At 36.1% G+C, this 12950-nt stretch overlaps 1 protein-coding gene across 1 annotated transcript; it reads right to left on the reverse strand.

The window, feature by feature from the left end:
- Positions 1-1572: 1572 nt before the first annotated feature.
- On the reverse strand, positions 1573-10727 carry LOC108440042 (butyrophilin subfamily 2 member A2). Its single transcript, XM_017718746.1, has 10 exons — positions 10533-10727; positions 9187-9537; positions 8339-8614; positions 7884-7991; positions 7340-7366; positions 6962-6988; positions 6614-6640; positions 4358-4384; positions 3880-3906; positions 1573-2747 (listed from the first exon to the last, which is right to left on the reverse strand). Exons 1-10 carry the CDS (start codon positions 10609-10611, stop codon positions 2206-2208), a joined length of 1491 nt encoding a protein of 496 aa, XP_017574235.1. The 5' UTR covers positions 10612-10727; the 3' UTR covers positions 1573-2205.
- Positions 10728-12950: the final 2223 nt, after the last annotated feature.

Below are 12950 nucleotides of genomic sequence, written 5' to 3' on the forward strand. Positions count from 1 at the left end.
ATAATTTAGTCAAACCCTGCATCCATGTGTGCCCACCCAGGACACAGGATTCTGGACCTTTATAACCTACCGACATGAGTTGTGTGAAAGTTTTTCCTGATGTACCTAGAACAATTTCAAAGAGATACATAGACAGATTCGATTGCACAGTAAAATCTTCCTTGCATATCTCTTTTGACAGGCTATTAAACCTGTTCTATATTTCTTTAAGTCTTTAAGTCAGCTTTATTGTCAATGATACAATATGTACAGGACATACAGAGCTTTGAAATTGCCTTACTCTCAGACCAAGTGGTGTAGCAATAACATTAAATAGATGGTAAACACGAAATATGTGAATTTTAAATAGACACTAAATAAACACTAAACACTAATTGTAAAAATAAATAAACATTAATATAAGAAGGTGTCTGAAATGAACAATAAAGTGACATAAGGCACATACAGATTAAGGACAGTGGGTATAAATATTTCCAATTTTAATTTCAATCTAACATATTTTCCATTTTCATTAATATTTACATTGAATATGTTTTAGCAATGCTGTTGTTTATGGATTCAGTTCAAGTTCACGGTCCTTAATAAAAATAATGAAAAAATGGATAAAAATGTAAATGTAAACGAGTGGAATTGTCCAGCTTCTTTTTTTTCAGTAAATACCTTTGGCACACTAGGGACACTAGGGGGGCCCAGGACTTCCTAATTAACCTCTTGATCTATCAGAATGTCTGATAATAAAAAAATATGGGAGGTCCTTGTATAAAAGGTCTGCCTCAGGGTGGCGCTGTACCACATTAGTTTGTCCAACAGAGCAGATGCGTGAGATCTCAGTTAATGTGTGGAAAGGCACATTATCAAATTAGAAATTAGCATTTTCAGAAGAGGAACTGTAAACCAAACATTTTATTGACATTGAAGCTAGCATCAGTGCTGCTATGGCGAGTGAGTTAACAGCCAGCCAATATGGAGCCCCCAAAAACCACAGCACACTGCAAACTGCACACACATTTTGCGCACTGATTATAACATGCTAGACTGGAGTGAAAGACCACAGTACATTTCTATGAAACAATGCCGCACACCCTGCTGTGTTTTCTCTCTCTTGCTGGATGAATTTTAATCAAATGAGCTGATGGTCAACCAGAGCCAGCCCAGGCAAGACCACCATGCTAAACCAATAAGAATCCTTGAGTGAGTTTATTGTCTGAACTTCTGTCTGTACTCAGACTTAAGTGCTTCTATCATGTGCAATATTCACCCATATTAAGTCCAGCTTAACAATGGCTTTACCTGGAAATATATATATATATATATATATATATACATGGATCTTTTGCTAATGGAAATACACAAACAAAAAAACATGATGCTGATATTAAATATAAATAATCATATAAAAACATCCAGAAATGTGTCCAATCAAAAAATATATCTAACTAATTTTTTTGTGATTTTTAAAAATACTTTTTATTATTTTTTTTAAATTCATAATAGCAAAATTCATTTATAATAATACATTCATCAGCATATAGAACTGTTGATGCTTGAGAAAATGACATTCCATGTAAAAAAAGAAAAAAAAAGCTTTAAAGCAAAATTTTAAAGCTGTGCACTAAACCTTTTGGCTTTTGTTCAGTTCTTGGTCATTTTTAATACTAATGTTTAACTCCTTTATATAATATTCCCGAATAACTGTCAAACCTATGATATTTCTGCATGCAATATTTGAAGCCACACCATGGGTTTAAAATAGCTTCACAAAAATCTAGAGTAATAGATAGATGTGTTCTTACTAATGAGTTTAAATGTCATTAATATGATGTGAAATATTTGTTCAGGGTGCAAACTGAAAAATGTCTTAAAAGGAGGATATTTTAGATATGGCATTTGAGAATGTAACTCAAAAGACTATTGTTAAATGTTCGTCTGAATCTGAGTGATTCAGTGATTCTCATTCTAGTCTAGTCAATTTAACACATTGCACATGTATTCTTATATGACACCATAGCTGCAAGTGCAAGTTACATTAATGAAATAATACTGTGGAATATTGTACAGATTACACAGAAAGAGTGTGAACAAAAAAGAATGGAAGACTATTTAGGATTAAAACATTAAAACTCTTTCACTTACACACACACAGACAGAGTGCTTCCATTCAGTGTGACCTTACAGTGAAGGATCCTAAGATTTTTAGACAAAACCTCATTCGGAAACAGGAGAAATAACAAGCGGAGCTGAGTTTTGACCTCTTTTGTTATTACAGGGGCTGAAGAATGGATAGAGTTTCTCATTGAAAGACTGACCAATGAAAGAGTAGACATGAGATCTGGACTCCACATCATAAAAGGAGACCAGACCCTCCTCATAATCCACAAACACCCCCACCTTCTGGAGCCTCTCTCTCAGAGAGAGGAGGATGGAAGAACCAACACAAGCACTGTACTCATTCCCATTTCTCAGAACAATAGCCCAGAATCCATTCTGTGGGTCCAGTGTAATCTTCCCCTTTCTGTTAATGGACTCTCTGGCAACTCCTAAATCCCATTTAGTCTTCCCACTGACCTGCACCTCATAGTAAATTTTTCCTGAGGAGAATCCCTCCTTTCCCAGGACACAGGGACAATGGTCAAACCTTTCTGGGGTGTCAGGAAGATCCTGTTTTGTGTCTCCATGTGTTACTTGTTTTCCATCACCAGACAGGATGAGTTTTGGGCTTGCAGTATCAGCATCCAGAGTCACATTCACTGAAAGACAGATATCCATGTGAAGCCATTGATTTAGGATGACTGAAATACAAATGCATTCAGTAACTCATTTTTTTGGACACACCTACTCATTAAAGGACTTAGGACCACTGCCTGGATCCCCGTTGAGATCATTTTAGCTGGAGCATATAAGCTCTCAGTTAGACAGATCTGCCTTAAACAATGTTTAGACTTCCTGTCTGTGATTAGTTTTTCGAGTTTTCCTATCCTACATCATCCTGTCTGCCAGATCTATGTCTCAACTTGTTTATTGTATTTTAAGTTTTTGAAATGTCTACTGTAGCCTGTTTGCAGTAGCCTGGATGATTTTTGACTTTGCATCTGTCTAGTAAATATTCCTGGGCATTCATCTTACATCTTTAAACCATTCACTACAGCAGACTTCACCAACACTTATGGATGCAGCTGATTACTCTTGAAAAGCAGAAGGCACCTCCATTTAGATTGGATTTAGTCCAGGCTGGTTCAGATCAGGCTTCAGGACTTTGGAACTGCTGTGAAAGATCTTATCGCCATACTTTAGCCATGTCCACCACCCCAGCTTCCAGCTGCTTTCCCCAGGTTTAGATGTCTGCATGCCCAGACAAGCCACTTACCCTCCCTCTGCTCAAATCACCAGAAGGATGACTAGCCCTGCCTGAGAAGAATAATGGCGTGTAATCTAAGTACTGGAGGTTTTACTTCAGTGCTCTCTAACTCTGTACTTTGACTGTGGACTCTGCACTTGGTGGCACTTTCTTATTCATTCAAAATTGACACCGTTGTGTCTCTGTTAACATGCTGGCCAGTTGGACTACTCAAGGATGCATTTCTTTTCTTAAATTACCATCTTCACCATAACCCTCTTACCATTCTCCTCTTTTCCTTATCCTGTTCGCTAGGTCCTCTCAGTGCTGATACACCTGCTTAACACTTCCCTGCACCTCAACATCTGAGCTTATCAGGATCTGTTTCAGTAAAACTAAAGCCATATGTCTGCCTCTTCATCATGCTGGGCATTGTGCCTTTGACCTGTTTATGGAGGTTACCCATCTATTGTAGATGTTTTCTGTGCGTGCTGCTTGAGTGATTAATCAGTACAAAAACAAAAAGAAAAAAAAGCCATTTTTACCTGCATGCTTCATTTTCTTTTCAAACTCTGAGGACAGAAATGAGTTTAATCAATATACAGTGGCAGATATGCCAGACAAAATTAAGTTAAATACCTTATGTATGTATGTAATTATACAGATGAACTGAAAACTATGCTAGGTTCAGTGATGATCTGATTAAACTGCAGGATTTCCAGCTGTGATTAACACTTGAGCAAAACTATTCCAAAATATTTAGCAAGAGGTTGTAGTGACTGTACATAAGTCTTAAGATAATGAAGTAATGCATTAAACCTGTAATTAGTGGTCACTGTATTAGCTAATCAGGAAAACACAAGAGAACACTAGTGGCTACTGGATGATAACCAGGAACGAATATTAATATTTAATGGTTACTATGATTATTTTCAGCAGGGTACTCACTCGCTGCAGCATTTTTAGAGATGAAAATCTAAAAAAAAAAAAGACTTTACGTGTAGGGCTTGAAAAGAAATTTACCGTCTTCTACCCTCTGCCTCTGGATTTCTGAAAACAGACAAAATAGAACTGTTAATATCAAAAGAATCACTTAAATAATGTCAGTAACCATTATAATTATAGTCCGTTTCTTTTTGACTTGGCTATAAAACTATAAAACAGCTCCATGCTATGCACCACAGAATTGTGAGCTAATAAAAGTCCCAAACATGCCTTTTACTTTTAACTATTCCTAAAATGTATTTTTTAGACTGAATGCCTTTTTAACTTGGGTTTACTTTTTTATTTGGGGTCAAAAGGCTTTTGCTTAGAGGTCTAAATCCAACTATTCACACTAACTGAAAGTGAGGTTAAGAACTACATTAACAGATTAAAATATTTTTCTAGTAACACTTTCCATTAATGTTACGTCTAAAAAAACCTATAAAAACATTCATGACAAGCTATAATCAATTCATAAGGCATTACAAACATGGTAATAAATGTTTATAAAAATGCATTACACATAGGTACCCGCTATGAATTGTTAGCATATAACAAGTCATATTATGCTAGTTTAATCATTATAATTAACAACAATATAAATAAATAAATAAATAAGCAAGCTTTCTTATTCTAAAAGTCTAAAACACATTTCACTTACAGCTCTCAGGTACAACCTACAAGTTCTTATAAAAGTGTTAAAATATCAGAATTCATAAGTTGCTCAAAGAAATCATGGCATGAGTTTATGACGATAGGTTTGTTTCTTTGGCACTGACAATATAGCATGTTATAAATATTAATTATAACATCATTTGAACAATTTAAAATGCATACTAAAAATATGATGCGTGATGCAATTTTATAAATACTTATAGCCATATTTACAATGTCTTTTGAAAGCATGTAACATAATAAATGTGCTCTAGATTCTTACAGTATTATATTGAAACCTCTTTATGATTATATATTATAAAATATAGTATTATAATGGAAACTCTAAACTGAAATCTACAACCCCAATTCCAATGAAGTTGGGATGTTGTGTAAAACATAAATAAAAACAGAATACGATGATTTGCAAATCCTTTTCAACCTATATTCAATGGAATACACTACAAAAACAAGATATTTAGTGTTCAAACAGATAAACGTTATTGTTTTTTGCAAATATTCACTCATTTTGAATTTGATGTCTGCAACACGTTCGAAAGAAGTTGGGACAGGGGCATGTTTACCACTGTGTTACATCACCTTTCCTTTTAACGACACTCAATAAGCGTTTGGGAACTGAGGAAACTAATTGTTGAAGCTTTGTAGGTGGAATTCTTTCCCATTCTTCTTGATGTACAACTTCAGTTGCTCAACAGTCCGGGGTCTCCGTTGTCGTATTTTGAGATTCATAATGCGCCACACATTTTTAATGGCAGACAGGTCTGGACTGCAGGCAGGCCAGTCTAGTACCTGCACTCTTTTACTACGAAGCCACGCTGTTGTACCACGTACAGAATGTGGCTTGGCATTGTCTTGCTGAAATAAGCAGGACGTCCCTGCAGATGGAGTGACGTACTGTGTTCACTGACAACGGTTTTCTGAAGTGTTCCTGAGCCCATGTGTCTTTTGTTGGCCCTGTCCCAACTTCTTTGGAACATGTTGCAGGTATCAAATTCAAAATGAGTGAATATTTGCAAAAAACAATAAAGTTTATCTGTTTGAACATTAAATATCTTGTCTTTGTAGTGTATTCAATTGAATATAGGTGGAAAAGGATTTGCAAATCATCATATTCTGTTTTTATTTATGTTTTAGACAACATCCCAACTTCACTGGAATTGGGGTTGTACAAAAAAGTACAAAAGGTATGTCACACCCTCTTCTAGGAGCTCCTATCAGTGATTGTGTACTTTGTAGCCATTTCCTTTTCTTCCTTGTTTGCACTCTTTTTAAAGTTTGTCAATTTAAACTTAATTTATGGTTTTAGTGGATTTTGGACTGTATTATTCATTCATGTATCTTGAGTTTATTTGTTTGGGCTATTATCCTTGTTATTTTGGCTTTGGCTCATATATATTGTGCCTCTTTGTCATTTAGAAAGAAACACTGTGTTATCTATGCGCTGCATTATTCTTAAGAAACATCAAAACAGCTTAACAAATAACCAACAAAACAAAACTGTGGAGAATCCAGGTTTGCATTTAAGAACTATTTTTCCAACTTATATCCATCTCTCGAGACAGAAATGTCTTCATCACAGACGTCCTGATTTCAAAAAGACAAAAAGTCAGAAGTCCTCACCTGCATACTGTCTCTCCTTTTCAAAATCTGGAAACATAAATAATTGATTCAAATAAGTGAACTGATGGTAGAAAACAAATCACAGTTGTGAAATCTACTCTAATAACTTTATTCAGTATATATGTTAAAAAATATATATTTGCTGAATTATCCACTGATTAGTTTCTTGAATCAAGAATCAAGTACATAAAAACACAATTTAAGGGTCTATTTCATGTAAATCCTTGACTACTGGTGCAAATCTACCACCCTTTACCCTCAGAACCTAAAAACTCCCAGAACTCTAAGAAAGAGAGGTTTATAATAATAATAATGTCGTCTAGATAGAAGACAAAAATATATATGTACCATTTTGTAGTTTCTTGCTTAGAATCTCTGAAAAGGGACAATAAAAATAAGGGCAACACAATGAGACACTACAAAAATGTGCATGAAATGAAATCTCAAGACGTAAAATGTATCTAATGCCAGTGTGTTTAATCCTGATCCTGGAGATCTACAACCCTAAAAAGTTCAGATCCAAAACATCTGGTTGTAATATTCAGATGCCCCTGAAGGTCTTCATTGCCTGGATCAGGTGTGTTAGATTAGGGTTAGAGCCTAACCTCTGCAGATTGGTAGATCTCCAGGACCAGAAGGGGCACCTCTGACCTAGTCCATCTAATGTACTAAATGTCAGAGTTTATGCCAAAGAATTTTTGAATTTTTGTTGAAAATTATTTTTACCTTGCTCTTCCAATCTCTTCTGAATTGCTAAAACAGATAAACTAGTAATTATTAATGAAGACATTACAACACTATGTACAATATAATGAATAAAACATATTTAATTTACAGTGCTAAAGCATATAATTAGACATATAAACTCAGATTTTTTAGTACCAGGTTAACTATGAATCCTCTAATTCTGTCAGAGTTCTGCACAGTTTATATAGACTACAACTAAGTAGTCAACTTATAAAGTCTACAACATCTGTAGTCAAGAGTATATACCAATCATTAAATCAAACATTAGACAAACATTAAAACTACTTCCTTATTCTGCTCACTAAACGTGTCAAATATTTTCAAACAGAAACTTTAAGGGCAGCACAGCTGATATAACAAAAATATTCTGCTGCAAGTCGCTTTCAGCAACTTCCCAGTATTTTCCTTAGAAGTATCCTCAAAATATATAATTTCTCTTAAGCCCCAAATTACATATTAAGTAATATATTAAATACATATTCAATACAGCTTTAAGCTTTTTAAGATTAATTAAAAATAATACCTTTCTTTTGACAAACACAGGTGATAGTTACAGTGAAGACAACAGCAAAGATGACTGCTAAAACTGAAATACTGAAGACAGCAAACTTCCATGCATGAAAGACCTTGCCTGAAATAGAAATGTGATGAAATTAGACAACATAGCAGTTGTCCTTCTTCATGGGTAAGGATGTTTATAATACATACATGTACATTACACATCATTTAATATTACATATTATTTAATATTTAAATATAGTAAAGAGGAATATGTTTACACAGATACCCAAATAACAAATAAGTATCTGTGATTATTTCCTACTGCTTGAAAACTGAAAGAAACTGTAACTGAACTAAAAATGTGTTTAATCTGTACAGGATCTGTTGCACAAAATTATCAAGCGATTGTCTGGGGTCATGAGCATGTACAGTCAATTATGACCAAAACTGTAAAGAAATGTTGAAATTCACATTTACCCGAGATGATAATGTCTCTCTCCGTCATGTGATGCTTTTGTTGAAGTCTGCAGTAGAATCTGTTGGAGCCACTATCGTAAACAGTGATGCTGTGTTTCACTTGGAAGCCCTCAGTGTCTCTGTGTGTCTCTGTATCTTCAGCAGTCAAAGTGACCCCTTCTCTGTCCAGCCACCAAACCTCAGGTTTAGGATTCCAGCCTCTAGATTCACACACTAGATTGATCCCTCCTAAGTTGTCATAACCCTCTATAGTGATCACCGGGTGAGTTCCCAGAACTGCAGGGATCATCAAAAGAATTATCACTAGCTAACTTTTTATGCTGACAAAATGACATCTTCAGAACACGACATAACCAGTACACATACACATTCATACATATTCCATGTTATAGTTGACATAATGTGTCATAAAGCATTACTGTCATTTTATACCTTTTTTATACTTTTATATTTTTCTTTGCACTACAGAAATGTTTAAGCTCCTGCTTTGCCTCAGTATGTATGATGTTTTGAGGATATGAAAGCAATGTGCAAGTAAACTAAAAGATAAAGTAAAGAAAACTTGATAGTCATCTTTAGAGATTGCCGTTGTCTCCAAAGCTATCAAATTGTGTCATTTTGGAATAAAGGCTGGTACATATCAGCTAGAACAAAAATATATTTTTCAGGTGCCATTCAGGGCTTATAAAGGTATCATGTATGTCATAGGAACACTAGATTTTCTCTTTGTAGGGTTTAAACATCTACCACATCCATACTGAAGGTAAAAAACAATAATGGATACAGCAGCAAAAATATGTGGCATTGCTGAACTTTCAGTGAAAATCAACCAAGTAAATGTCTCTTACCCTCAACAATGACATTAACAGTAATGTCATCATACCAGGATTTGGCCTCAACAAGACATTTGTAAGCTCCCTCATCTGAGGCTCGGACTGCTGAGAGTTTGAGAGAAGCATTGCCTTTTTGCAGCTCCTCTTTCGACAGTGCTGTTCTTCCCCTGTAGCTTAAAATCTGTCCTTCATTTTTGTCTTCTTGGTCTTTATAAAGATGGACTAATGAGTCTGTTACATCTACTCTGAACCACTCTACTCTCATATCTAAAGCACTGGTGTTGGGTTGGATAGAGCAGGGCAGAACCAGATCTTCACCAGCTACAGCAAGAAGAGGAGCAGCTGGACCAACCACCTTCAAACACTCTGTATTGTGAAACAAACAAACCAGTACATTTTTAACTTTAAGAAGGTTATTAGTCAGCTAAACAACTGAAAGTCATAACTTTCATTTCACCGAGAAACATATTTAGTTTTATGTTTAGTAAGGCTTTATATATATATATATATATATATATATATATATATATATATATATATATATATATGCACAACATATAAAGCATTGTTCTACTGCCCAAAGTACCAGAACTGTACCAGAAAATATGAAGTGTCCTTTTTCTGTTGATCATCGGTCCGGCACCAAAGGGCCAAGACCAGGATGTGCTCCTCTGTGTCTGCTAACATTCTAGCTAAAGTCAATGACAATTTATCAACTTCTTTGCTCTTCCAGGTGAAGATAAAGTCACCAAACACTGTTACATGACCAACAAGTTCACCACAATGTAAATGAGAATGGTATGTTAATGTATAATTTGCTATTTTTCAAATTCTTACTTAGAAGATAAAACCACCACTATTATTATTTATGCCAGCCAGAGGTGGAAACAAGTCACTAAGTAACAAGTCAGTGTCAAGTCTTGACACTCGAGTCTTGAATCAGGTCCTAAGTCAAAATGGCTCCAGTCCACACCTCTGATGCTACCCTTATAGAATAAGTGTTTCTCATAGTTTCACCCTTAGCAGAAAAATATAAGCTTTGCATTATTCTACACATGATTCTGTGTAATTGCAGACATTTGTGTCAGTGTCTCCATACAGAATATATCAGTTCAGTCTTTTCATGTCAGCTACTGAGTTAAGCTAGCTATAATTACCAAGCATGATAGCTAATCAGCCAAATGAGATGCAAAAGACAACCACAAAGACAATAAAAATAATGATTGTGGTTATTGTGATGGTTCCAGCTGTCCCTAAAATAAAATAAACAAAAGCTAGTACTGTAAATTCTGTTAATTGTTGTTTGTTTATGAATGTGCAGTAAGAAATTCCCAAAGTAAGCATGCACACTTTGAATATACCTGATTGAGAATCCATGAAGACAAAGAAAATCAGTGTCACACAGAGAAACTTCATCCTTGAAGAACAGTTTCTTCTCATTGCCACAGAGTAATAAACACTATTTTACAATTTTGAAAGTTCTGTTGTCATTTACCACACTCAAGCTTTACATATTGAACTTTAAAAGTGAGAAAATCTCTCTCGTTAGGCTTCGAGTTCTGTTCTGAAAGTCTAGCCAGGAGTCCTTTCATTTTCTGTAGAAGTAGGAAAACCGGTTTAACTGGTCACTCCCTCCCTTCTTCCCTCCCTCCCACTATGAAAGGCTGTTTAGGCCAAAATCCTAACTAACCTCTCACACTCACCATCAAATCTCTCACACTCACCATCAAACGTCTCACACTCGCCATCAAACATTTACACTCGCCATCAAATCTCTCACACTCAAAATCAAACCTCTCACACTCACTATCAAACCCTCTCACACTTGATGGCGAGTGTGAGACGTTTGATGGTGAGTGTGAGAGCGTTTGATGGTGAGTGTGAGAGCGTTTGATGGTGAGTGTAAATGTTTGATGGCGAGTGTGAGACGTTTGATGGTGAGTGTGAGAGCGTTTGATGGTGAGTGTAAATGTTTGATGGTGAGTGTGAGATGTTTGATGGTGTGGTGAGAGAGTTTGATAGTGAATGTGAGAGTGTTTGATAGTGAGTTTGATAGGTTTGATGGTGAGTGTGAGAGGTTTGATAGTGAGTGTGAGAGGTTACTTAGAATTTTGGCCTAAACAACTTGTCATAGCCTCTTCCTATTTTATTGTTCCTATTGACTGTAAACAGCTCATATCCATCCAGTCCAACAAGCCAAGTTTCACAGCAATGACTTTAAATTGACTAAATTTACTTAAATAATCCTTGGTTTTTGGTAAATTACAATAAAGACTTAAACTGTTGCAGTGATAAAGCACTTTCCATATTCACTTTATTATTGAACTGTTCCTCTATGTAATACTCACAATTTGTGGTTAATGTTATTGTAGCAGTGAATTTCAATGTAATTCCCGAACTTCTATATTTTATGTTCCTTATGGCCAAATGTTTAAAAAGTTACATTTTTATACTTGCTACACAGATTGTGTGAATAGTTCCCCACACCGTCTTTGTTATCCATGAACACTTCATCATCGATGTCTTTGAAAAGGAATAAATAATTCTCGTTAAAGACTGCCAATTGATAAAGTCTAGTTCATGTAAAATACTCAGTTACACAATCCAAATCATGTTAATCTACTGTCATCAATATCTCCCATAGTACAGTGTAACAGGACAAGCAGTGAAATGTTTATAATTCATCATTTGTACAGATAGAAATCTTTCAAATCTCTGATCAGCAGCACAGATTCCATAGCAGCCCAGACACTGATCACAGCCCCGCAGAGCAGGTACTATTTGGTTGGTGGATCATTCTCAGCACTGCAGTAACACTGATGTGGTGGTGTGTGTTAGTGTGTGATGTGCTGGTATGAGTGGATCAGTAGTACTGCTGAAGTTTTAAACACTGTGTCCACTCACTGTCCACTCTATCAGACACTCCTACCTTGTCAATCCACCTTGTAGATATAAAGTCAGGGACGATAGCTCATCTGCTTCTGCACAGTTTGTGTTAGTCATCCTCTAGTGCTTCATCAATGGTCATAGGATGCTGCCCACAGGACGCTGTTGGTTAGATATTTTCGGTTGGTGGACTATTCTCAGTCCAGCGGTGACACTAAGGTGTTTAAAAACTCCAGCAGCACCACTGTGTCTGATCCATTCAGACCAGCGCAACACACACTAATACACTACCACCATGTCAGTGTTACTGCAGTGCTGAGAATGATCCACCACCCAAATAGTACCTGCTCTGTGAGGGTCTATGGGCCTCCTGACCACTGAAGAACAGGGTAAAAAGGGGCTAACAAAGTATCAGAGAAACAGATGGACTACAGTCTGTAACTGTAGAACTACAAAGTTCACCTATAGAGTAAGTGGAACTGATAAAATGGACAATGAGTGAAGAAACAAGGAGGTGGTCATAATGTTATGCCTGATCTGTGTAAATATATAATACTAAGAAGAACAGATATTCATGCATTGTGATTGACAACTGAGATGATCAGTGGTGCTAATTTTTACCTCCATCAATATCACAGGGGCTGAAGAATGGATAGAGTTTCTCAGTAAATGACTGACCAGTGAAAGAGTAGATATGAGATCTGGACTCCACATCATAAAAGGAGACCAGACCCTCCTCATAATCCACAAACAGCCCCACCTTCTGGGGCTTCTCTTTCACTGAGAGGATGGATGAGGGACCGGCAAGAGCTCTATACTCATTGTCCTTCCTCAACCACACAGTCCAGAATCCATTCTGTGGGTTCAATTTAATCTCCCCATTTCTGTGAATG

This window comes from Pygocentrus nattereri, chromosome 2 (assembly GCF_015220715.1).
Source record: "Pygocentrus nattereri isolate fPygNat1 chromosome 2, fPygNat1.pri, whole genome shotgun sequence".
NCBI lineage: Eukaryota > Metazoa > Chordata > Actinopteri > Characiformes > Serrasalmidae > Pygocentrus > Pygocentrus nattereri.

Excerpts from the sequence above, each read along its gene's own strand:
- LOC108440042 (XM_017718746.1), bottom strand. The coding sequence starts at position 10,611 with ATGAGAAGAAACTGTTCTTCAAGGATGAAGTTTCTCTGTGTGACACTG. Across the intron at positions 9,538-10,532 it reads CTTCATGGATTCTCAATCAG|AGTGTTTGAAGGTGGTTGGT; the intron begins GTATATTCAAAG and ends TTCACAATACAG. Across the intron at positions 8,615-9,186 it reads TGTTAATGTCATTGTTGAGG|TTCTGGGAACTCACCCGGTG; the intron begins GTAAGAGACATT and ends TGATCCCTGCAG.